The sequence below is a fragment of the Tinamus guttatus genome, unplaced genomic scaffold (assembly GCF_059628265.1).
Source record: "Tinamus guttatus ecotype Peru unplaced genomic scaffold, ASM5962826v1 Tinamus_guttatus_pri_ptg000653l, whole genome shotgun sequence".
Lineage (NCBI taxonomy): Eukaryota > Metazoa > Chordata > Aves > Tinamiformes > Tinamidae > Tinamus > Tinamus guttatus.
The window spans coordinates 1,179,239-1,206,635 of NW_028289187.1; the positions used below are offsets into that span (position 1 = coordinate 1,179,239).

Consider the following 27,397-nt stretch of genomic DNA (forward strand, 5'->3'; position numbering starts at 1 on the left):
GTGGAAGTTCATAGTTCTGGGAATTTGCAGGAGTGCAGAAGAAGATGAAAGAAATGAATGATTTGGACATCTCAGAAAACTGTGAAAAAGGTAGTTACTGCTAAACAGAGATGTTGGAGCTAAAAGTGGGCAGTAGGAAAGTGCAGCAGTCATTTTCTAGGAACTAATATGGAATATCATGAAGCCCTTGAAAATTTTGTTCAGTGAAAGCTCACCTGGAACACAGTAATATGTGTTCAGAGATAAAAGAGACAAAATGCCCATAGTGTTGACTTCAAAATAACGCAAATAAGTGTTCTTAGTACATGTCTCAGAATAAATAAGGCTGTAAAATGATTGGTGTCTCCCAAGATGATCAAGAGGTACCTGCACCAGAAAATTTCTAAATATTTTAGCAGGACATAGCAAAATAAAACAAAAGCAACAAAAAAAATATATATGCATGAAACTGACACTTTCTACTGCAGTACTTAATACGCACATCCAATTCGTCCAAACATAATGAATTATCATGCACAAAACTGAATACATTCTAATACTTTTTTGAAATATTACTGTTATTCAGGCACTTTAACAAATTCAGGGCCTCCAAAAAAGCGCCATAAAGGTTGGTCACCAGAATCTCCATCATCTACAGAAACTTGGAACTTACAGCTCAACCCACAGGTTCCAACTAGAATTAAGAATGGTAAGCTATACTCAAAACAATGATGATTTTGGTTTTATTATTCAGAAAATAATGGGGAAAAAGAAGCAATATTTTAAAGGTGCATGTAGATTCTTAGCAGAGTTCTGGATGGATATCTACTTTTTCAGAATTATTTAGGTGCATCACTTCTCTTGGCTTTGCTTTGAGGCTTCGAGCCTAACTCTCATTAACAGCCAGTCATCCAAACATTATTAATAAATCCCAACAGCTGCCTATGTCCATCTTTGGGAAACTAAACACCTTTGGGATGCTAAAATCTGTGTCATAAGTGAGGAGAAGTTCACTTATTTTCTGCGGTGTTCTTGGCATACACTTGGATTTTATAGTTCAGATGGAGAAAAGAGTTGCATGCGGTAAAGCAAACAGACTTTCCCTAAAACATTTTCTTTCAATGTACAACTGTTTGAAATAAAATTTCCTCAGATAATTCAGGACTGAACAAATTTTAAAGTTTGTCTCTGTTGTTATATGTAGCAGGAAAACCTGTCTAGAACTAGAGAAAGTAAATATATTATACAAAATAAACAGATTGCAACTATTTGTGCACTAATATCACGTACATTCCTGTATTCTTGCATTCATAGTAGGAATTACTTATTTATAGCAATTTCAATACCTTTAGATGCAAATGTGATGTTTAAGATCTCAGCAATACAATTAATCCTCCACGGAGTTGAGCCTCACAATGTGGGTTCTTGTAGCAGTTCGTGAATTGTGTGATGCAACCACAAAAAGTACGTAAAACTGATGTTTAATAACTTTAATAACAATTTTAATAATTCTTCATTGAGGAAATCAATATTGTCAATATTCGACCTGACAGTAATACTACACATTAAATTTTAGATGGAGGAAGTCTATCATCTTTACCACACTCCGCTTTGGTGGGGCCAGCTTCATCTCCCATGGTGGGTTCAGGAGAACCTGTCTCAGTTCCTGATAACCTGTTGAAAATCTGCAAGGCAAAGCCAGTTATTTTTAAAGGTAACAAACCTTTTATCTTCTTGTAAGAAATATGCCAAGTCCTGCTAAGGACTACTAAAGATGTCGCATTTTAAGGGTTTCCTCTTAAAAAATGTCTAATACATACCTAGCAGCTTGTGAAATCAATGTGTACAAATGCTGTGTATTTTATAGGTCATGGAAACTTCCCATATCTTTGTGGAAACCTTAATGACGTTATAGTGAGCCCTTTGCTATACACCTGCTACAGAAATTCTCAGTCTTTATCTAGAGCATATGAACAATATGGTGCATCCACAATACAGCCTATTTCAGAAGAAATGCAGCTTTTATTGACAGTCTACTACCTTGTTCAACTAGGTAAGATTATCCTTCATCCAGGTAGATGTGGATACAGTGGATACATTGCATTCTGGCATATGAGAGAGGAGTATTATAATAGCATGGATTGCTAGTAGATCTTAAATACTAGTCTTAGGACTTTTTGTATTGCACAATTTTGTGTATGGTACTGAAGAAAAAACAAATGATTGTTCTTAAAGCTCAGACACCCATTGAAACATAATCATGCAAAGTTCAGGTTTTCTTATGAACTGGTAGCTCAGCAGTTAAAAACTAAAAAAAGAAACAGCTTTATTTCATTGCCATTGCATACAGTGCCACTCTTTGAAATGCTATTAATCCAGTATAGACAGTACTCAACCTCTTAAGTATTTTGAAATTCTGATACTCAGCTTCCAGTTAGAGCAGCTTTATTTTAGTATAAAGGGACTTTAAAGTGCAGAATTTCGTTCACCTCCATATAAATCCAAAACACAATCATGTCTAAAAAATACTGATTTTGAAAGAACTGATTTTCTTTCCATGTCTTTGTTAGATCATTTCATGGTACGAACACTTTCCTCTTAATTTTTTAAGCCTCGGACCAGGTCCCTTTGATTGAGGATCTGGAGCAAATTTTCATGCGCTCATGGCGGGAATCGCACCTCTCGGAAATCCGTCAGTACCAGCAGGCCGTTCCACAGAGCTTTCCGCAGGGACCCGGCCAGGTTGCGCCGGTGACTTCAGCCCAGCTCCCCTGGCTGGCAGGCCTGGCCGCCAGCTCCTGCAATGACAGCGTCCATATCATCGAGTGCAGCTACTCTCTGGCTGAAGGGCTTTCAGAAATGTTCAAGCTGCTCATTGAGGGGAAATTAGTAAAGACAAACTACGTGGTGATCATATGTGCTAGTAGAAATCGAGCCATTGACTCCTGCATTGTGATAACAGGTGAGAACCCAATGATGCTCCTCCAAACAGACCTTCATAATGCATGTTCTCTGGTACACAGAGTTAGGCTTGGGTTTCAGTAAGCTGCCTCAGAGTAGAACTTTGACCAAGAAATAATGAGCTTTGATGGAGCCAAGCTGATGCTACACAGCTGTGTGTGTCTCCAGTGATCACATGCTGCCTCTATTATCTGTTCTCTTACCAAGGAATCCCAAATTACACAACTGCAAATAAATAGTGGAGAATTATAGTGGACACATAAAGCTTCCCTGCTCTTTGTGACTTTGATCAGACAGACTTTCCTTAGTTTCTGAAAGATGATCTTTTAACCCTATTCCCTTTGACTATCTGTCAAGGGCTATGCTGATTGATAGTTAAATGATTTGAATAGCCATACAAAGATTCATTATGTGAGTGAAGTAAATGGCAATCCTTTGACTATTAATATGTTCTTTTTATATACTATATTAACATACATTTCCTAAAATAGGAGAGAAATGCAGAAAATTATAAATAGTGATTCTGCCTTAGAGATATGTACATACTTATGTATTATAGAGAAAAGAGACTCATCTGCATTATTTGTGTGCACGTGATATTGATTTAGCTGCGTGGTATTTTTATTATCATTCAGAACAATTTTGCTTTATTTTGACATGCTTTCAAGTGACCTTTTTATTGTTTTAGGGAAATACCAGGCAAGAGTTCTGTCTGAGAGCATGCTCAGCCCTTCAGACTACCAAAAGGAAGTTAACTATCAGCTGGTCACAGGCAAAGTAGAAACTCTGGGATCCTTCTTTAGCACCCTCTGCCCAGGTACATAGCATGTTATAAATAGATATATTTCCAAGTCCCTGCCTGAACCTTTTAAGTCAGTGAAAACTGCAGTGCTCATGATCTTTCAGAAGCAAGATATTATTAGAAATATATAAAAAGATATGAGAATGTTCTGTGAAAGTAGATTTGAATTGAATTTCCTCCTAAAAGTGTCAGCTTCAAAAATCTCTGAGTTTCAAAAAAGTCTTTAAGAAAGTAATTGAGCATACAGTACTTCACTGTGGAAGTCAATCATAGGAATGGATAAATTATTTTGCCCTAAGCACATAGTAATAGGTCACAGTTCTGTTATCAAAGAAAGGATTTGCCCTTTGAACTTGGATTTACCATCAGTCACCTTGATCATGATGCATGAGAAAGAGAGGAGAACCGCAGACATTCAGGGTTGCTAGACTGAATTTTTAACAGAGTAGACTGAGGATTAGGGCAGGAAGAACGGAGCGGAGCTAGTTACAACTGCATGGCAAATGTGACATTATCACTCAGCTAGAGCAAATGAAATGCCCTTGTCAGTGCTAGTGGGACATCACAGCTCGCTCTGGCATTGGTATCACCCAAAAAGTAAATCACAAGAACACTTTCTGGATACATCATGTTATTTTGGCCTTTTTAGAGAAATCTTGCAAGTTAGTGTTTCCCCTCTTAGTTTCTTCAAAGTATGATTCTCAAAATCCTTTGCTTTTCTCTTGTTCGAGCAGAACAAATAACTGAAAATTTGAAAACTAGGTACTATCCACATGCACCAGGCTGCTGTTTGGCATTCTAAGCTCAGTTCAGGCATTTTCAGATATCCTTCCAAACGCCAAGGACTCATGCTGTATTCTGTGTATTGCATCCATCTGTATGTGGGGCCCCTGCAGAATTTGATACAGTATTTTTGCATAGACACATGGTTCAGTAACGCCTATCTTGCTTGCTTCTGCACTGTGTGTAGTCACAAACTCATATTTCCTTCAGCTTTATAGGCATTATTTTTTCCTCTCTCTCTCAAAAACGTTAATTATTTAAAAAATACATTCTGCCCAAGATTTTTCAAAGCTTCTTGAAATCCTTATTAATGAACAGTAAAAGATCAATGGTTAGGATATTGAAAAATAATCCAATTTCAGATCTTTGCTGTTTCTAATTTGTAGCAGTGCCTTGAAGTAGTTTTTCCACAATCCTCTATAAAAGTCCTAGCCACTGTTATAGAGTTGGTCTGACATTCCTTGGTCTTTTAATTAATGATACGGTATAAAAACAGATGCAATAGAAAATAATGAAAGAGTTGTTGTGTAAAAGAACTAGTAAGACAAGAGCAGGATGGCTAGCTAGCATTCAGACAACTCATTAAAATATACTACACAAAATCAGTATGAACTGCATCTATTATTAACATGGATGTCTATAACAGTATGCTTTCAATTTGATAGAGGGTGACATTGATATTTTACTGGAGAAATTTTATCAAGAAAACCAAGGGCACATTTCTTCATCTCTTCCTGCCTCAGTAAATAAACCAACGATGCTGAATGGAACTGGAACAGCTGTATGTACAAGTAAGGAGGATTTTCTACAGGACTGAGACAGACGGTGCTTCCGGCTAGGTCTGCGACTCCATAGTTATAAAGTTCTGCATATGGGCAGAACTTTAGGCTCTTGAATTTGGTCTGAGTTTAAAATAAATTCGTGTTTTGGGTTATCCATATTTACAGTGGTGGATATTGTAGTCTCTGAAGCTCTTACACTATTGTGTCTGCTCAGCTCTGAGCCATTTAAGAGACTCAGAGGACTAAGATGCTCACATGCAGAAAGATTTCTTTGCATATTCCGTTTAGATTTTCATAGAGCATAATTCTCGCTCACAAGCAAACTCCCTTGAAAAGCAGATCAATTATCCACTGCCAGACTTTGCATGAAGTTAGGCTTCGGACATTTATGTAAGCAGAATTTTGCCTCTTTACAGGTTATGACATTGAGCGACATCAGATTCGTCCATTCCAGCTAGCAGTGGCTCAGAAATTGCTGTCTCATATCTGTTCAATTGCTGACTCCAGCACCCAAAATCTTGATTTGGGTTCCTTTGAGAAAATTGACTTCTTGATTTGTGTTCCACCCTCCGAAGTGACTTACCAGCAGACCTTGTTTCACCTCTGGCACTCAGGTGCTTGCTAGTCATTTTTATTTTAGATAAACATCAATTTGTTAAATTTGTATGTATAAATAATGATTTTTTCCCCCATTTCTTTAGGCATTTTATTAGAACTTGGATTAGAAAAGGAGCATCTCACAAAGCAGATGGTGGAACAGTATGTTATGAAACTAGATGTAGAGGCCCAGATTAAGTTCAAAGTCTTTTTACAGAACTCTATGCAGAATCCCCACACACTGTTTGTCCTAATCCATGATCATGCACACTGGGATCTAATGAGGTAAGAGAACTGTGATTTTTTTAGAGAAATTACTGTTATTTGTATTAACTCAAGATCAGATTTTTGGCTTATCCCTTTCTTCATTTTGTTTGTAGCTTTCTGCTAACTTCAACTTCCCATGCAGTGAATAAACATGTTTTCTGTTCAGGTCCTTCATTTATTCCTATCTTGATCATTATATTATCCATCAGTGGAACATTTCACCTTTCTCTGCCCACTGTTCTTATCATCCTTCAGTCACCACCACTGCTTTTTTTTGGCTGGCTGTCGCCTGTTCACAGGAAGACTTCCTGTGAAAGTGCACTGAGCTCAGTAGCCTCTGGGCTGTGAAACATGCAAAAACCCTCCACAGCAACCAAACAACTAACGAGCCAACACTGCCGCTTACCTCTTTAACCGATAGGAAGTTTTCCAGTACAAGGTTTTTGTTTGTTTGTTTGGTTGTTTTTTTTCTGCCCATGATCATTAATTTGTAAGAATTGAAAGCTTCTGTGGAAACAGAGTGATTTCAGCTAAATTTCTGAGGGAAGCAGAAGTTTCTGACAGATGCTGCCTGGGCTTCCTGGCAGCTTTGCAGAGCTCCTTGCTCCCGGCACAGTGCCGTATTTCCTTGGTTTCTTAGCATTTGGCCTGCTGAGAAGTTGGACTGTTTTTGCTTCCCAGCTCCTGGGGCACTGAGGAGCTTGGGGACATACTGAGCTCAGGAAAGATGGGCATGTTCCAACTGTGGGAACATGGTAGTGTTTCAGTAAGCAAACACTATGGGATTTCACTTGCAAATGAAATGACAAGGGCTTGGCTTTCACACTGGTTAAGAATGACTGTTTCCCCCAAACATTCATTTTTATATATATGAGGTTTTCCTCTTCCGCTGTCTTAAGAGCTTACGTGACCTCTGTTACAGCTGTCACAGCCTGTGATGTATTTATTTGTATAACAGCCATAAGTGACAGGCAAGTACCTATATGGGTGATTAACGCTGATGTTTTTTCCTCTTATCAAATAAAAATGTGTAAATGATATTTAAATGACAACCTTGCAAAGCAGAATTCATGGCACCTGCCCGAATCCAATTAATTGAGATGCCTAAATGAGGAGTGTAATTGCCCAGGATTGCCTACACAATCGCAGCAGACTCAGGCATCTCCAAAGACTGTCATAGTTCATGGGTAGACTCAGTTTCTAGAGGTACTTATCACTTTTCACTGATAACAGAAGAAGACTGGAGCGAGTAGGCCTGTAATTTAGTCATTGCAGGTAAATGACAGAAATTAGATATCATAGATTTGGACTGAGGTTTACAGTGAAGCACAGAACTGACTGTGTTTCATGATACTGGCATTTGCTCTAACAGTAACTATTCCCGTTCATAATTCCTCTATCACAGGTAGTCGTATTTCTGTCGTACTGACTTGCTGCCTGTCATTTTCCATCTTGATTTTTTTAGGTGAGAGTTATATTTTCTTAAGGGCAACACTAACAATCTGGCCAAAATTACTAGAGGACTGCCTGGCTATTGGTAACTTGCTGTAATGTCAGCTTCTTTTCAGTCCTTCTCTCATATTCTGGTGGCTGTTAGAGGCTGATAATTTGCTAGCTGGGGAAATTTTCAGCTGCAGTGAAATAATTTGAACTTCTCTACCTATCCTTCTCTGTGACAAAAGTAGGGCACAGTAGAGTCCTAAATATCTTGTACATGCTTATTCAATTTCATGTCCAGGTAAGGATATTCCACTGACACAAATGTTCCATGTGACAATCACTTTGGAGAGTTTTGGATTTCTTTTTTGCAGTGCTATGCATAGCCTTTATCCTCAAACAGAACTGTCTACAGGACTTGTTGATAGACTGTTGAACTGCAGGGAGGTGAAAGAGGCACCAAATATTGTGACCCTCCATGTGACTTCCTTCCCCTATGCGCTGCAGACACAGCATACTCATATAAGCCCTTACAATGAGATCCACTGGCCTTCGTCATACAGCAATGTAAGATTTGAGGGGCTTTTGTGAGATTTTCGTAAGTTATTTTACATTTATGTTTGGCGAAATTTTGGAGGACCCATGATTTTTGTGAAAAGAATGAAGTTTGCATGCTGTTTTTCTCTTCAGTTTGTGACAGATTCTTTTTCCCTTTATCCTTTCATTTCTTGCTGTCTTTTTCATTCTCTTTATATCTTTTATAAACTATAGTAGCTCTGCTAAAAATTCATGAGCTACTGGAGTCATGGCAAACATCTGAAGATATCACTATAGTGCATTATAGTACAGTATATGTACATACATTTTTTTCTTCATATGTATATATATGTGAACATATTTATATCTATGTAGCTGTTCTGCATATATATATGTATATATGCATCTATGGTGAGTGATAAGGAGAGAGAAAGAAACAGGGAAAAAAATCAGTCAAACTTCTCTCACAAAAATTAATTCTGTTTCTTTCTCTCCTCTGTTATGTGTCTGAATATATATATATTTATTAGAGAAAGGGATTGCAAATATATCAAATATCAGTGATTATCAATTATAAAATAATAATTGAGAGGCTTTACCTTTAAATTGTTCTTTCCTCATTTGTTCTAGGGTGTAGATTTATATCATGAAAACAAGAAATACTTCGGGCTGTCAGAATTCATTGAGTCCACCCTCTCTGGACACAGTATTCCACTGCTTCGGTATGACAGCTCTTTTGAAGCAATGGTTATGGCCTTGGGAAAGAGGTAAAATACACTTTTTTGGTTTAATTAGGAAATTATTCATCTACTGACTTGAGTTATTGTGCTACAAGCTCATTTTTTTTCCCTGCTGAACAATGGATAAAATGTATATTTAAGAGTTATTCACACACTTTCTCTGTCTATCCTTTTTTCCATTTTTTTCCGTATATTTGGTCTGTAATCTAGTCAGCCTAGACTGTCTCTTACCATCAATACTGTTTAGCCCAATGTGATGTTATTTGAACAAGTAGTTACTTTTAGGTTATAATCGTCTCAGACTGCATAATCGTGTAATCTCAAATGCATCATTGCTTTTATCTAACATTATTATTTGCTGACCTAGACTGATTTTGATGTATATAGTTGGACCACAAGAAATAAGAGATTTTGCTATCATTTGTCTACATCAATCAGCAGTAAACCTGTGGAATATCATCAGAATTTGAAAACATATCAATTAGTTTTTCTTGCTCTCTGTGAAGGCAATCAGAAAGTCTAAAATCACTGGGAGAGAATAGTGACATATTATGCGCTTGTGTGCAACTATGAATGAACTCTTGGGTCTTTAAGAATGAGAGAGAATAAACATATTAGTGTATATTTGTATTGCTAACTGGGAAACGGCTAACTGAGCCCACCTACACTTAGTTGCTGGGACTTGCTGCAGCACCCTGGGGAACTCTGGTCCCACGTATTAGGCTCCTTTTTAAGTGAGCAATAGCTCCTATTTGTACTGTGCACCTGGATTTAATTTCTATGAGAAATTATTGCATCTCTCTCCTTTCTATGAATTGGGCGTTCAGGCAGAATATGTACCTGGAAGCTCCTGGGAACATGGAGCTCTCCTGGGATGCTACCTATATTTTTGATCCCATTGGAAACAGGAAGTAATTGCCTTGGGATTTTAGTAAGAAAACATATGAGAATAGAATCAACATATCATGAAGAGTACTGTACCCATTGACAAGTATATTCATTTTGAACCACTGTACTGCTGCATGCATTAGCAAATTCTGATTGCTTGGTAAATTGGGATCTTGTAACTTTACTGGACTTCTTGCTTATTAAATCTTTATTAAGAAATGGAGAGACATGGTCAGTTGTGATTGCAAAATGATACATTGAAAAGACCACCTGACTATAATCTGGTGAGACTCTGTTCTTTTGAGTAATAGATATGATTTGTAACAGGGTAAAATTGTGAGTGTGCTCTATTTTGTAAAACGTTAGCTTTCTCACTTTGGCTGTCTAATATTTCACCATTTAATTTACCATTTATTTCAGGTTCCCCAGGTTACACAGCGCAGTGATAAGGACATTTGTCCTCATACAACACTACTCTGCAGCTATGATGGCAGTGTGTGGTCTTTCCCAGATGAAGAATTATACCTCAGTTGAAACCCTGGAAATCACCCAAAACTTAATAAACTCATCAAGACAATGTCCTAGTGGCCATGGCCTCATGGTAGTGTTGAGAATCCCATGCACTCCACTGGCTGCCGTGGCCTATGAGCGTCTGTATAATGTAAGGGAAAGACTAGCCCTTGAAGATAACTTTGAAATAATCCTGGGAAATCCTAGTTCTGGAATCACAATAGGAAAGCACTTTTTGGAGCAACTAAAGGTAACTTGTAGAATGACATATGCTGGGAGCACACACTTCATTAGATGGGTAGGTGGGAGATTTTATTGGTAAGAACACAAGCTGAAGTGCAAGTCTTAGCAGTTAAAATAAAAATAATATAAGGAGTATGACTTCTATATTTTGATATTTTGAACTTATCTTCTGTGTTTCCTGTACTATCCTACCTCTAGTTATGTTCTAGTTGCTCAGCCTGATATTAACTAGTATAGGTAAAACTTCACTTCCACAGCAACCAACCCAAACAGTTGAACTGTTTTTATATGTATGGACTATGAACAATAAGGAAAAAAAGACAACTAAAAATTGTCACAGTCTTGTCACCGTTTTGTCACAGACTCATCATAGTCATAGCATGGCAGTGACCAGTTGAGAGTTAAGTTATTCTGGTCACCAGCAGATGGCATGGAGGCACAAAGTCAGTACGCTCCTTAGAACAGCCCAGTATTCACGTCTCAGTATTCGATGTTGTCTGGACCATGTGTTGATCCGTAGATGCATGGATTCACTCCTTTATGTCCAGGGCCTGGGCTCATTTCTATAGCCAAAAGTCTCTGACACAGTCTATCACTTGATCACCAAGGTAGTGTGTATAAAATATATATATTGTACAATGTACAATACATTCTGCTTTGATACACATTAGAAAAAATTCTCTGAGATCCAGGGCCTAATACTGATCTCATTCTGTAGATTAGGAGTGATTAATCCTGAAGAATCAGTATTAGTTCAGAGTCATATCCTGGTTATTTTCTCCAGCATGCACAACAGTGTTAAATGAACACTGCCAGAGGTTGAACCATCGTACTGTTGCTTCTACTGCTCATTCCTTATTTGTAGGTTAGTGCTACAGCACAACGTCCTAAGTTAGGTGTGTGTAAAGCAGCACTACCTGATGCTAAGCAGTCAAATGATTTTTGAAGTTATCAGGAAAATTGACAGTTCTGGGGAAGTGAGGGACTTCCCGAGGCTTAAGAAGATAGCAAATGAGGACAGCGGTATGTGTGTGTATTCAGCACTTCCAGCTTTTCCCTGTTCCTTCAAAGTTTCACCCCTATCTCATTTCCTTTCTTAGGCTCACGGATCCATACTTTAGCTGCCACGAGAAGCAGTCCTCTATGCTCTTCTCGCCCTAGAAACTCCTACTCAACTTTATTGTCTCTATGTGCTGAGGATACAAGGAAAATGCCAGGGTAGAGCCAGGGAGGGGAAATAAAGGAGAGATTGCAAGAGATAGGCACTCCTTCCATGGTGTCCCTGGGAGGAGGGATGAAGGCAGCTCCTTGCTGTGGTATCTAACACTTCAGGCCAAAACACTTTGTCTCCTCCTCCTTGCAGCAGGCAAGGTGGATAACCAGTAATGTGCTAGGAAGTTGTGGAACCTACCTACTGCTCTGTAGCTTCTTTTGGTAGAACATCCATTCGCTGTATAAATGGATAATAAAGTATTTTTTCTATATTTTTAATTGTGTCCTATGTATATGCTCAACACTCTCTTACCTTAATCAGGTCTGGCAGAAAATTGAAGATGTGAACTGGAGGCCACAGACCTATTTGGAGTTGGAAGGTCTGCCTTGTATATTGATATTCAGTGGTATGGATCCACAAGGGGAGTCTTTGCCACGGTAAGAAGATCCTGACAATACTGTATTTTCTCAGTGGCAGTTTTTTTTTGTCCATTGCTTATCAGATGGCTAATTATTAGCTCTGTCGTAAGTTGTGGGAGCCCAAAACTGTGATTTAAGTAGCAAGACCTTTTGTTTTCATTTTTGGCAGTATTTGTATCATGCATCCAAAAACTGTGTGAGCTGGAAATGGCAGTTGGTTTATCTAGGGCAGTGCAAATTAATGAAGGATAGAACTGAGACTTCTGCTACGAGATTCAAACCTTTTGAGGTTTGTGAGGCAATTCCTGTTTTACAGGTGGATTAGGTAGCTTGCAAAATTATGCTCAAGTTAAACTTGTAAACATGCAAAATTACCCTTAAGTTAAACTTGGCCCTTGATATAAACATGATAGAACTAGCTCAAAAAATGTTTTGAGATATGTCTCAGCTATATGGAGAGAGTAAGGGTGCCTAAAGAAAGGTAGCTAGAGCTAATGCCTCAGGGTATCTGCAAAATGCACAAGACCCATGGGGAGGGCACTGCTTTCTGGAGTGGCACCTGGAAGGCAGATCTGATGCCCTGGCACCCTCAAAATGGCAATAGATGCTTTTGTATAGTCGACTGATTCCTATTTTTGTGTTAGGTTTAGAACCCACATAAATATTTTGCTTCTTATGCTCATGCTGATTTTCAGTACACTAGATCAAATTACTTAAATAGATTGAAAATAATAAAATTTTATGTGCCACAGTGATAAACTTATCAAGCACAAAAGGTAAATTGTGTTCCATTTCATCCATAAATTAAGCAGATCATGACAACATTCCTCTTTGGCTATGTGTGTGAAAGAAATAAAAGAGCAGATTACAGTGGTTTTCATACTACCCCTCTGTTTCTCTCCAGATCATTGAGATACTGTGACCTACGTTTAATAAATTCATCGTCTTTGGTAAGGACAACCTTGGAGCAAGAGCTTGGTTTGGCAGCGTACTTTGTGAGCTCAGAAATTCATACAGAGAAAGCAGTTGTGAGTGATGTGTTAGAGAGTGACCCAGAAAAACTAAGCAGCACTGATAATGAAGATGAAGAAATAGCAACAGAAGGTATTATTAGCAGAAACAATAAAAGAAGTTGTAAAATGACTGAGCTGTGTTAGAAAAAGCAGGATTTGCATGGGCATCTGGTCAACGAGGCTTTCTGGAGTTAGCCCTACTGAGTCAACTCTGCTTCTCTGCTTCCCTTTATCTCCCTGAGTCTCTGTCTCCTCATCCTTCCCTGCTCGCTGCCCAAGGACCACTGTTGCTGCTTCCTTTTAATCTGGGGCAATCCTGCTGCTGCATTTTTGCACTCTCTTCTTTCTTGTCTCCCTCCTGTAGTGCTCTTTTTGATTTGTCCTATGTGTTTTAGCAGCTATCTCATGGAGCTGAAGTGAACACACTCAGTAAAACTTTGCGTTCCCCTCAGCTGGGAAGTCCACACTTTCCTGCTTGGGAAGCATAATCCCATCCCCTTCCTCACAGCAGAGGCAGCTCCACCTAAACTGGCCCTGGCAAATGCTGCCCAACACATGCTGACATACTGCCAGTGATGGAGGCTCTTCCCGGGGGAGCTTTATGTTAAGCTGAATCACCTCTAGTTTTGCAAAATTAGATAGCATGGCAGGAGAATATACTGGAGTGTAGTAACTTTAGAGCACTTCTTGGAAATGCCCATGAATTCAAATGGAAAGTGTGAAATTGTTGAGTATTTTTTCAAGTGCAAAGGTAAATACATAAAAGTGAAAATATGCCACAGTAATTTACTTAGGAACAGGATTTTTGTTTTGGGTGGCAGTTGATGGACATTATTAGGCATCATTAAGTTCTTAATATTTTTTCTTTCTTGTCTGTTTTGACTTGCAACTGTGGAAAAGAAGGGTTTTTTAACCCCATATGTTAGTCAGTTCTCATGATGTGGGCTACCATTTCTTTTTCTATACTCTGAGGAGGAGGAGAACTAATTACTGTTCATCTATTAAGCTGTTATTAATAATAAGGCTAGCAGACCAGGATAAGGAAATAATCAACTATTTAATAAAATATATACCTTTGATGTAAGAATCATAGAATGCTTAGGGTTGGAAGGGACCTCTAGAGATCATCTAGTCCAACCCCCCTGCACACGCAGGGTCACCCAGAGCACGTGGCACAGGACTGCGTCCAAGTGCGTTTGAAGATCTCCAGACAAGGAGATTCCACAACCTCTCTGGGCAGCCTGTTCCAGTGCTCTGTCACCCTCACTGTTAAGAATTTTTTCCTGTGGAATATCTTCTTGTGGAAGACATTTTGGTGTTTCAGTTTGTGGCCATTACCTCTAGTTCTGTTGGTGGCCACCACTGAATATGAAACTCCTAAGGTTGTACACACACTGTCCACAATAGTCTGCATCTGAGGCGATGACTACTTCTCTCCATTTAGTGTAAAGTAAGCCCAGATTGTAAGTGATCGAACTCCACTTAGGCTTCAAAGTTATGAGGCTACTCTTCTAGTCCATGAAGCAAGGCAAGCTCCTCCAGAATCCAGTTCAGATCGCTAAGAAAAATCCATGGTCTGACATGTCTCCTGGAGCTTATGTCTCTCTGTGCTTATGTCTCTGTGTGTTACAGCAAAACTCTACAGAAAAAAAAAGCATTTTTTTCCTAGAAACCTAAGCTAGGAATGGCAACTGAATATCCTTGGTAGCTAAGTATAGTCTGTCATCACCAAATTCTGATACAATCTAGCCACAAACCTGTAGTGTGTGAGGTAGAAGGTAATTTCATAACATGCTTACAAAATAGATCTTGTTGTCAGTTGCTTTCCCTGACAGTGAAATAGTGTGGAAAGTAGGTATGGGTAGGAAAAGGATAACATAGCTGACACGTGGCTAGTAATTCCTGTCTCTTGGCTGCAGTTGAGCATAAGTAGATCTGTCCATAGGCTGAACCAGTATTGCATGATACAAATACTCTGTATGCTGAGAACAGTGTCAGAATGAGATCAGAACCCAGAAGGCTGTTACCTGCTTTTCCTCACCCTTTGCTTTTACAATGTAGCTGTAATTTCTTAGAGGCTTACTTAAAATGCATTTTGTTTTCCCCCGTCACCATTCATGAAACAGGCTCTGCTTCAGAAAAGAGAAGTCCCATGAAAAGAGAAAGATCTTGTTCCCATGACTCTGCATCTTCATCTCTCTCTTCAAAAGCTTCCAGTAAGACCTTAAAATCATTTATCTCTAGATGTCAGCCTCTCTGTAGACATCTCTATAGTCTAATGAGGAAATAGTTTGTGGATGAGTTAAATGAGCAGAGAGTGAGTTGGATTGGAAATGGTCTGAACGGCAGAGCTCAGAGGGTTGTGATTGGTGGTGCACAGTCTAGTTGGAGGCCCGTAGCTAGGAGTGTCCCCTAGGGGTGATGAAAGTATCTGATGAAGACTTGGCTCAATTTAGTAAAGAATCCATAGAGGAGAGAGAAGAGGTCAATCACTGAAAGCTTTCCTGTTTGCTTCAGTACTTTGGAAGCCACTTGTCATGTTCAGACTTAATGGGACAAGTAGTCCCAGTAAGACTTCTTGCGTGTTTAAAATGAAAGATAGCAGGAGGATTTGCATTATTTGGTGGATACTCTATATAAAGAATTTCTTTGTGTTTAACTATGGCTGTTGACCTGCAGAGATATTTGCATTGTGTTGAAATAGATTTCTTCTTTTAGTTACAGCATTCTGCAGTGAGTCATCTCCTCCTTTGATAACAACAGGGGATACAACAAAATCCTCCCACCAAGTCCTAAGCAGCTGTGCTGAAGAAAATACAAATAACTATGAAAGGCAGAAGCAGAAAGTAGACAAAGGGGCACAAACAGTGATCAGCAAACACTTGCCACCTGTATCTGAACAACTGGATACAAAACAAAATATAAAAAGTGCCCAAATTTCCATCACCTCTTCATCCTCCTCACCTTTCTCCTCCTCCTCTTCCTCTTCTGCATCCACTCATAACACCTTCATCCTACAAAACTCTCAATGTTCCATGACCAAAGCATCAAAACAACCTCCTATAGTTTTCCTGCCCAAGCTGGTGTATGACATTGTTACATCTACTGACAGCACTGGACTTTCAAAGTCATCTTCCCTCTTGCCTTATCATTCGGTGATGTGGGCAAGTTCTTTTCGTCCTCTTATGAGTAAAATGATGACATGCACGGAGCAGTCTCTATACTACCGTCAATGGACAGTTCCCAAGCCAATCCATATGGACTACAGTAACAGAAATGAGGGCAGGATGGACACCTTTCACCCAAGGAGGCTGCTGCTGAGTGGGCCACCACAGGTGTGTAATAAGAACAAGGTATTATCATTGATTTATTTTCTTTAATTTTTATCATAATCTCAGTGAGATTAGATTAATGATATTATCATTCAGATGTACTTTAATTTGTTTACCTATTTTATTGCCTAATTTTCTTTTAGCAAATAATCTTCCTTTCTTTACTGTTAAAATGAATTCAAGGACAATGAAGTGGTAGCAATGTTCTTTGTCAGTCTCTTTATATTAGATTAACATTTTAAAAGACGGTGAGCTCAGAAGATATTTCCATGTACCATTTCAATTTGTTTAAGGTGAATAAACATTTACATTTTAAATATGAATTGAAGATCTGCAAAAAGAACATTTTCTTATGATCAATCTAAAGTCAGCTGGGAGTTTTTTATTAAGGCATTTCATCTATTTTCTTCATTTGGCAGACAGAAATAGGTATTTTCAGTGGTGGCCACCGACAGAACTAGTGGTAATGGCCATAAACTGAAGCACCAAAAGTTCCACAGGAACTTAAGGAAAAATTTCTTAACAGTGAGGGTGACAGAGCACTGGAACAGGCTGCCCAGAGAGGTTGTGGAGTCTCCTTCTCTGGAGATCTTCAAAATCCGCTTGGATGCAGTCCTGTGCCACGTGCTCTAGGTGTCCCTGCGTGTGCAGGGGGGTTGGACTAGATGATCTCTAGAGGTCCCTTCCAACATTAAGCATCCTATGATGATTCTATGATTTTAACACGTACAAGAGGCCTGATTTGCATTTGCAGAGCTATACTCACAAAATGAGGATCAAAGAGTTTTTAAATTAGCTTGAAATGATACATAGAAATGGATATATAGTAATTAGGTCTGAGCAAGGTGTATCCTAGTTCAATGCACATTACCTCCAGGTAAGGTCTGATGTTTTGCTGAAGTATCAGGCAGTGAGCTAGGCAGAGGAGAAACACCATGCTTATAGAGAGCATATACATGGCATATGAAGTTCAGAAGTTAGAGAAAATAACTTCAAATCAAGACAAAGACTTATACTTCTAGTTATTGTAACATCAACTGAAATAATTCATCTAAACATGGTCACTATTTAAGTTGCAACATGACCCTCTCTTCTATGCTCATCCTTTGAGAAGGGGAATTATATTTTGTTATTACATTATTTTATTCCATTTTATACTCAAATTGTGCTGCAATAGGATAAGAACAGTATAAATTGGCTTTTCATGTTGTGACTGCTCGCAAATGTTGCTATAATCCATAAAGGATTCTGAAAAATACTTTGAGGAGCATTTCTTCACTACTGTCATTTCCTTTGATCTAAATTGTCCATATTTGCTGAAGACTAAGAAAAACACAGACCACGACAATTTATGATAGAATTTGCATATTAGATATGCAAATATATCAAGATATGCATAAACAACAAGATATGCATGCAAAACAAGAACAAGAAATACTGTTCCCAAAGGTACTCTAAGTAGCAGAATAAGCTCATAAGTAAATATAGTTAATATAGTAATTAATTTTATTGTTTTGGTTTGGGGTCCTAAATGCATTTGTGTAGTTTTCAGAGAAGTCATTCAGAGACAACTTGACAGCATACCCTGCACTTGTAAGCAGGTTTTGGGGTTTAACACACATGGTATTTTCCATTTGGCAGCTTAGTCTCTCTTCCAGGCTGTGGTATTCACCATTTTTCCATATCAAGTTAAACCCTCCTTTGAAATACTGGTCAAGGCTCCTTTTGGCCCTTGATATGGCAGTGAATATTACCTTCTATATCACTTCCGTTCCTTGAAACTGCATTCCTTCTCCATCTTTCTCTAAAATGCAGGTTATTTCCTTGTATTGGATCACACTAGTGACCCAATTCATTAGTTCCTAAAACATTAGTTTGCATTAGTTCCTAAACTAAGTGCATTAGTTCCTAAAACACACTCTTCACGTGTATTTTTTTTTTTATATTCTGTTCTTTCTGATGAGTAATTTCACACAGAACAGATTTTTGGATTAAATTAGGAATAACATCCTTTCTCTCTAGCTGTCCTAATTTAAGGGTTTATGTTCATTTCAATATGTGGGAAAAGATAATTGCACTGCTTCTTTTAGCATTTTGACATCTGAAAGTACTAAAAACTGCTATAAACTAAAGAAGATCTATAAAGTATGTTGGTTGTTTATTGTTTTTTTTTTATCAATATAATGTAAAGGTCTCTAATAGGTAATATATAGGCAAAATACAGACAAAATTCCACTTTTCTTTGTGAATAAATCATTTTCCTTCCAGAAACATGTTTTACTCACATTTTTGTTTGATAATATCTACTTGGAATTATGCTACACACTGCTTGAACAGATATAAGCAGAAGACTGTGGCATGTTCTCAACAGAAGTCAATTATTAGACAGTACCAATTTGAATGTGAGTAACATGTCAGCCAGAATAGGAGACAGAGAGAGTATTGTATTTCTCAAAGATTATAAAGTTTTTTTTTTTTTTTTTTTTTTTTTGATCAGGCACTATACTAAACTTCAAATTGGGAAGAAATTTAATGGTTAGAAAGTATAACATAAAACCCATATTTGAGTAAAAATAAGTATACTTGTAAATCAAAATTCTAATTTTCACTATGCAGTTGGTCACCATTCTCTCACAGAGACCCACTGGATTAGTCAAAATGTTTTGCCATAAGGCTACTTTCCATCAATCCATACACATCATTAAACAGCTCAGTACAAGTGACTTTCATCCTGTTAGATGCCTCCAACACTAACTGAAAATACTGTTAAAATCATTTGGTTAAGAAAGCAGTTGTCTGAGTGTATCCTTTGGAAAGAAAGGATGTAGTAGACATTACATAATTCCAGTATTTCCTTTTCCTTTTTTATAGTTTCATATTGAAAGGAAGTTTGGTATATCAAATCCTTTCTGAATGTTTAGGGCTCCTTCATTATATCTAGATAAATCCTGAGAAAGAGGACCTTGAGGTTTGTTCCCTCTAAAAACTTATCTGCAATTCTGTAAAGCCACTGGACATATTGTTTAATTTATTTCTATGGTATCATTGCGGTAACACTGGGGTTCAGTTCTCTGAAAACTTCCTCACCTTACTTTGGATTACAGCACCCAAAGAAACATGCAAAAGATTTACCAACTTAATATATCTTCTTCCACCACTATTATGTATAGGAATGATAGATACCAAACCAATTTTTTTTCTTGATTCAGTTTCAAAGACTGTCTTTCAAAGCACAAAACTGTTGAGTATTTAAACATGTAATTTATACTTAGGAATATGCAAATATAGAAATATACATGCACTGAATATTTATGCACATCTTTGATCTATATTACTACAAAGTTATATTACATTAGTCGTTCCAGTTTCCAAATACTTGAAAAAGTAACATGTTGCGAAAAGAAAGCTTACTTTTTTATTTTCTAATTCGTATGTTTACAGATAGGGAAAACAGGTGCCTATCTGCAGTTCCTCAGTATTTTGTCCAGAATGCTGATTAGACTGACTGAAGTGGATGTTTATGATGAGGAAGAGATCAACATTAGTAAGTTCTTGACATAAAAAGTTTTGCTTCAAGAGACTGTGGGAAATTGCTATGTTAATTTGACTATAGTTTGCTTTACATATTCTATGCTTTTCACCTTTGACTGAAGTTAATTTATTTTACTGAAATATTTTTAGAAAAATTTAATGTTATCTTTAACTGATACTTAAGAATATTTTATTATTTTACTCAGTTTAGTCTTCCTTTCAATCAAAAAAACACACACTTCATCATCAACATTTATATGGGTGACCTGCTTGACAAAGAGGGGGTTGGACCACATGATCTCCAGGGCAGTGGAGAGCCCTAGGTGGATGCTGTCTGCATGGTGCCTGGCTCAGTCACCTGCTGGCTGGAAGCTGCTGAGGTAGTTCACTGTGGTACTGTGGCTCAGCTGCTGTCTTTGAGGTCTGTTTTTAGGCAGTAGCCTAAAAGTGGAGTAGTCTTCCTCCACATTGAGCTGTTCATGGGAAACAACAGCTCCCCAGTGTTTATCACAAACCTGTGGAAAAGGTGACCAGTCTGTGAGTGGAGATGTTTGTGTAAGCAGTCTGTGTGCTTTGGGGAGAATTCCAGGAATAATTCATATTTGAAGCATGAAGATGAGCAGAAGGAATCAGTGACCTTGTCACTGACATGGCTTGATTTGGAGAGGACCTTCTGTCCTTCAGCCTCTCAATAGAACTTACTTGTTTGTGCTCAAAGTCCTCCTGCCTGGGTGGCTTTGCTATCAGCTTTAATTAATTCCGTCACTTAGGTACATGTGTGTGGAAGGACTTCTAATGCCTGGATAAAAGTAGATCAGCCTTATCAGGACTGCGATATTGTTTTCATCATCATTCTACCAGCTGCTCCAGGCAGATTCAGTTGTTTTGCAAAGATATAAAATAGGATTTCCATTGAGTTATGAGGTATATTTGTTCAAAGTTGCACCTCTTTATGCATAGTAATATTGCTGTCTCAGAATTACAGAAGAAAAAAATGGTGCAAATCAATAGGCATGGTAAAGCCATCTATAAAAATGTGGACAGATTTTAAAATTGTAAAATTGTAATTGTAATTATTTTTTTTGGTTTTTAATACTATCATAGATGTAAAAGATGAATCTGATCAATACTACCATCAGCCTGGAGATGTGTGGCCAGATTTGGAAACATTTAAGAAGATCCCTTTTGACTACACTATCCATGATCCAAAATATGAAGATGCAAGTCTGATTTGTACAAAGCTTCAGACTATAAACAGAGAAGGTTAGAATTTGAAATATATGTGGAGTAATACACATACATGTCTTCATTTATTTTTAATGTGAGAATCTCATTGAATTTTGAAGGGTCAGAGTGTAACTATTTGAATTACACTTGACTAAGACATATTAAGAAAGGATTTGAACTTTCATAGAGGACACATTAAGAGAATGAGCCTTATGATTGTTTTATGGACTACTAAATAATTTGTCTTTCATTAAAAAGTTGTGATCTGACAAAAAATGTGTATTTGAATGTTTTTATGTATTGGTACTTTCCTTTTTGTAGCAACGAAATGACTTAAGTAACTAAAATTATTTTTGTACATAAAATTGTTTTTAGGTTTGGATTGTAACGGTGAGGTTCAGACCTCTTGACTCCTTCAGTAGTTTGTAATGAGAAATAAGCACTTCTTAAGCATAATTTATCTCTTTTAAAGCAGATGTTTGAAATAATAGTTCAATGCAGACTAGATGTGTCTGTTTCTTTCTGTGGAATATAAAAGGCTTACAGATAGATTGATAAGTGAAAGCATCCTGTAAAATAGCTCTCTGAATATGTTCCTACATGAGCCAGCTGGACATATGAAAGTCCATGGGACTGAACAGGATATATCCAAGCATGTTGACTAGCTGGCCAACATTAAAGAATCACAGAATCACAGCTGTGATCTTTAAAATATCATGGGATTTGGGTGAGAAAGACTATAGAAAGGCCAACATCATGCCCCTTTTCAGGATCACAAGAAGAATGATTCATGAAGCTATAGCCTAGTTAGTCTGCCCTCAGTCTCCAGAACAATAGAACAATTACAGAAAATATTATCCTGTAAAATATGTCTAGGCACATAAAGGACAAGAAAGTGATTGGGAACAATTAGCTTGGCTCTATCACAGGCAAACTGTGTTCAGTCAACTGGATTGCCTTTTATGCTGAAATGCACTATGGACAAAGACTAGTGGTTTTACCTTGACTCCCTCAAGGCTTTTGACCCACTTGTCTATACTCTTGGCCTATGTAGGCACATGGTTTGGACAGGTGCATTATAAAGTGGGTGAAAATCAGCTGGACCACTGAACTCAAAGTGTGATAATAAGTTGCACAAGATCTAATTGACAGCTGTTTAATCATGGAAAACCTTAGGGGCTGATACTGGGGTACTCAAAGGGACAAAAATGCAACCTCAACAAGTTTACAGATGATAACAAATTAAGTGAACAGTCAATTTGCTGGAAGGTAGCACTGTCATTCAGAGCCTTGATAGGCTGAAGAAATGGACTGTTGGGTTCCTCATGAAATTCAACAAGAGCAAATACAGAGTCCTGCACTTGGGATGGAATAACCTTTTGGAGCTATTCAGGTTGGGGCCAACCATTTAGAAAGAAGTTTTGAAAATGATGACCTGCTGGTCTTGGTGGACAAGAATTTCATTATGACTTCTCCGTTCTCCCTTGGGCTAAAGGCTTGCTTGGACTGAGTAAAAATGTAGCCAGCCGCTGAAGGGAAGGGATTTTTCTTCTAAATTTGACACTTGCAAGAGTACATCTGGAGTCAAGTTTGGGTTTGCCACTACAAGAAAGGCTTTGACATATGGGAGTGAGTCCAGTGGAGGGTCACCAAGATGGATAGAGGCCTGAAGCACATAATATGTGTAGGAAAACAGAGAGAATTAAGTTTGTTCAGTTTGGATAAATCTAGGGGTGAAGACTGATTGCTATCTTTAACTTTCTAGTGGGAGATTACAGAGTAAATTTTTTAAAGGTTCTTGGTGTAACACTAAGAGGCAACAGACACAGTTTACAAAAGGGGAAATTACAATTAGATGGTAGGAAAGATATTTCCAGAATAATAGTCACCAAACCCTGGAGCAGGTTGTTCAGAGAAGCTGTGGAAACTTCATCCTGGGTGATTTTTGAAACTTGACAGGACAAGTTGATGAAAAACCTAATCTAACATTGCAGCTGGCCTTGCTTTTGAGTGCAGTGTTGACCTTACGACACAGAAAAGAACTGCTTTCCAGCTTAAATTATTTGATTCTCAATTAAAGGCAACATGGCATCTGTAAGAATGATTTAGCAGTTTCAGTTCACTTTTGCATTGATGGATGTCCTCACTAGAGGTTGACATTAAATTTCATCTTTCCGCCTCCTGCAAAGGAGAGACCTTTTTTTTTCCCTTTAAAAAAAATAAGTTTCTGCTAAACATTGTATTTGCTAAGATCATTTCACATAATCTATGGTGACATCCATTATAGGAGAGCAAAAGTCTATCATGCAAAGCTTCAGTTGTATTTAAATCTGTGAGCTGAGGTTGAAAACCCTCTTTTATGGGTGGCCTTCAGCCAGTAATAGCAGCAGCTATATGATAGTTTTACTCATCTGAATTTGCTTACACCTCAGCTTTACCTGAAATCCATACAGAATTATCATAACTGGGGACTGACAGAAGTTTGTACTCTCAGTTGCTGTACAAAGCAATTTATAAAACTTACTATGCTCAGAATGAATTCATTTTTTTTGCATGTATTTAGTCCTGGCACCGTTCCTTGAAGATCATTAAAGTGACAGGAATGGAAATACATTCTGCTCTTGAATATATGTTACATTTATGTTGCCTCTTTTTTAATAGACAGATCAATGAGCAGGAGACAGGAGGATATGTATACACGACGTCAAACAACTCGGATGAGACTATCCAAGTATGCAGCATATAACACCTACCATCACTGCGAACAGTGTCATCAGTATATGGGTTTCAATCCCAGGTACCAGGTAAAGTCTTCCAGATTATTACCTTTCAAGTAACACACACACAAAGCATAAATCCAGTTTTGTATACACCCGCACTGTCTTCATTTGTTTACAATTTGTTTGTATGTAATCTACAGTTCCACAAAGAGTTGATTTACTGATTCTGATGCTTTTTGAAGTTTGTCTCCTGTTATTGGACTGCAGATTTGAGGACTTCGGAGGACTGTTCCTTGCCTAACATATAGTAATTCATTCAGTGCTGAAACCACCATTTTACGTACCAGTGAAAACTGATTTCCCAATAAGCTTTTCTCACTGGGACTTGCTAACTTTTCGATTGGGGTAACTGCAAGAGTTACTAATTTTGATGATGGAGCAGTGCAGCATTGAGAATTCAGTATATAGTGTATAGATTGGTATTACTCAGAGTAATCCTGTGCTTTTCTGCCTTAGCAGGAATGTGGGGAAGAAGCATTAGTAATGCAAATATTGTGGCTTTTTTTCTGCGAAATAGTATTCGTATAAGCAGAGTGGACTACAAATCTTGGTAGCATCAGCAAGACAGAACTGCAATAATCATTTCAAAAGAGAGAACAATTTTTTTCTTATCTTTAATATTCTAGTCTAGAGGGAATCATAACACTTAGTGAATTGTGAGATAAAATATGCTGCAAAACAGTGAGCGTTTGTTTGTTTAGTAATGTTATGAATGTGTTTGAACTATGCTGAGACTCAAAGTAAGTTTGGCTATAACCACTGGAATAACCTTTTTAATTTTTTTCCCCCGTCTTCAGCTGTATGAGTCCAGTCTTCATGCATTTGCCTTTTCGTATTCCATGCTGGGAGAAGAGATTCAGCTGCATTTTATCATTCCAAAGTCAAAGGAACATCATTTTGTCTTTAGCCAACCGGGGAGACAGCTGGAAAGCATGAGGCTACCACTAGTCACAGATAAGGTAGATGGATAATTTTATTTTCTGTCATGCATGACAGAAGGCAGAGACACAAGACCTGCTGTAAAAGTTTACACTTCTGATCCTGCTGTCAGGAGATCATGAGGCACTAAGCTTGTGTTTTATCACAGACAGGGACACATGAAGCAAAACTGTTTCTTTTCCTCATTATCCAAAATGGACAGTATATATATTTTTATCGGGGGTAAAAGTTCTTTGGATATTGGATTAAGATACTAAAGTGAGAGTGATTTCAGCAGTGAGCCTCAGAGATGTGGTTGTGTTTATCAAATACTTTACTAAGAACAAGCAATTTTTCACTGTAGAGGAAGGTGCCAGAATATCCTATCTTATTCTGCACAAATGCTCAAATGCCTTCATAAATAAAAAAAAAGGCTTTCACAGAATCTTTGTCATGGATTTAAGACTGTCTGAAGAATCACATGGCACTTGCAAAAAACAGTTTGCATGATCGTCCATCTAGACTACACTATCTCCAGTGTTGGCCTTTACAGTGACTCATAATAGCTGCAACCAAGCTGAGCCTGGTTCAGGTTACAGTGCTTGAATTATTGGAAAAATTAGTGGAACAGTAGTAAACAGGAGCAGTTCTATTCTGCAGAAAATAAGCGTATAAAAACCAATTACTCCATTTTTTTATGTCCAGCTCATGTCTGAAGTGGGTGAACCCAGGCAGCAACACGGCTGCAACTCTGATGTGTCACACAAGCGTGGGACCTCCTGCTCATCCTCACCCAACAAATCTGTGCTCAGCTACATAACTCAAGCTGTGCCCCATGTCTGTGTGGATTCTTTTCCTGCTTCTGCCTCTGTGCTGCTATAAAGCTTTGCCAAATCCATATATTCTTTACTTCGTTGTTTGTAAAATAACAAATGTTTATCTACTATGAGTGGATACTTGTAATCTTGTTGCAAGTTTGGAAGGTGCTATAAGATATAAATTTAGATTATAAAGCTCTTGTAAAATACTTTTCCAAGCACACTAAATTACCCTTTAAAGGAAATTATCCTTTCTCTGCCATCAAACCCCCCATGTTTTTCTTGGCAGTTTTAAATCCGGTTAGCTGTGAGGGCCTTCTTAGGGAACTCTGCAGAGCAGCACATCCCCATCCTGGATCCTTAAAGGTCTTAGTAGAAACCAGGATGATGAAAGTTGCCCAGACTGGAACAGTCCTGAATATTTGTAGAAACAGGGCTCTGAGGAGCAACTAGGAGGCATTCAGTAAATGTAAATGCATTCAGTGCATGGTCTTTCTTCATACAGACCTAACTCCTTTGTAAGATATAGCCTCGAGGTGCGTGTGTCCTTGGCAGGTCAGAGTCAGCAGTCCTATCCAGCCACTACATTCTTACCAGTTAATTAAACTTAGTGACAGAACTTTTTTTTTTTTTCCAACTCTTACAAAAGTTGCATCTTTTTCCTATTAGGCTGATTTAAAAAGATGAAGTTTCCTCAGTGTCAGGGAACCTGATTTCTGCTGAAGGACTTTGTCCGCCTTGTTCAAACATCAGTTTAATATGAAATATTAATATGGAGCCTCATATTTTTGTTTCTGTACTTACAGAGTGAGGATTACATTAAAAGTCCTACTTTTACTCCCACTACTGGGCGTCACGAACATGGACTTTTCAATTTATATCATGCAATGGATGGGGCCAGTCACCTGCATGTTTTAGTTGTCAAGGAATATGAAATGGCCATATATAAGAAATACTGGCCCAACCATATCATGCTTGTTCTTCCAAGTATTTTCAACAGTGCAGGAGTAGGTAAGTGTAATAAAAAGCTTTTACAAATGCAGACACACAACGTGGGCTCTTGATCTGTTATTCAGTGAGATGCAGATGTACACTTTGTAGCTAGCATACCTGATCTGGTGATTTGGACTCCCTTTGAAAAGTCAGTGATTTACAGTACTTAATCCAGAAGCAGTCATCTGAAACAAACTGGATGAATTGCACCAAACTCTTAAAACACTAATAAATCTTTACCACAGAAGTCAAGCATATTTCCCAGTGAGATCTTCTAAGTGACTTGTTTGGCAGCTGGGGGAATAAATGGGCTCTGGGCAGGGTTACGGTATTAATAAATTCCTTGGTTATGAGCTCCTGAATACTGCCTTCAAAAAGCTTACAAGCTAGAAACATAATTTCTGTTCTCCCTTTTTATCTTATGGTTTGTGTCCTCGCTTTCAGGTGCTGCACACTTCCTGATAAAAGAGTTGTCTTACCATAACTTGGAGCTAGAACGAAATCGGCAGGAGGAGCTGGGGATCAAACCCCAGGATATTTGGCCCTTCATTGTCATTTCGGATGACTCCTGTGTTATGTGGAACACGGTAGAAGTTGACTGTTCAGGAGACAGGAAGAGGTAAATAG

The 27,397-nt window shown here is 38.1% G+C and overlaps 1 protein-coding gene across 1 annotated transcript in view; it reads left to right on the plus strand.

The window, feature by feature from the left end:
- Positions 1-27,397, plus strand: part of GREB1 (growth regulating estrogen receptor binding 1) — a 50,188-nt gene that overhangs the window by 16,166 nt on the left and 6,625 nt on the right. The window contains exons 7-27 of the mRNA XM_088536243.1: positions 566-688; positions 1,556-1,693; positions 1,847-2,032; positions 2,591-2,941; positions 3,629-3,757; positions 5,191-5,316; positions 5,724-5,921; positions 6,009-6,189; positions 7,983-8,175; positions 8,776-8,912; positions 10,194-10,533; positions 12,061-12,176; positions 13,063-13,262; positions 15,298-15,387; positions 15,890-16,506; positions 19,945-20,047; positions 21,139-21,297; positions 23,923-24,065; positions 24,839-25,000; positions 26,584-26,788; positions 27,215-27,389. Of these exons, the coding sequence (XP_088392369.1) occupies positions 566-688; positions 1,556-1,693; positions 1,847-2,032; positions 2,591-2,941; positions 3,629-3,757; positions 5,191-5,316; positions 5,724-5,921; positions 6,009-6,189; positions 7,983-8,175; positions 8,776-8,912; positions 10,194-10,533; positions 12,061-12,176; positions 13,063-13,262; positions 15,298-15,387; positions 15,890-16,506; positions 19,945-20,047; positions 21,139-21,297; positions 23,923-24,065; positions 24,839-25,000; positions 26,584-26,788; positions 27,215-27,389 (4,072 nt within the window). The remainder of the gene's footprint in view (positions 1-565; positions 689-1,555; positions 1,694-1,846; positions 2,033-2,590; positions 2,942-3,628; positions 3,758-5,190; positions 5,317-5,723; positions 5,922-6,008; positions 6,190-7,982; positions 8,176-8,775; positions 8,913-10,193; positions 10,534-12,060; positions 12,177-13,062; positions 13,263-15,297; positions 15,388-15,889; positions 16,507-19,944; positions 20,048-21,138; positions 21,298-23,922; positions 24,066-24,838; positions 25,001-26,583; positions 26,789-27,214; positions 27,390-27,397) is intronic.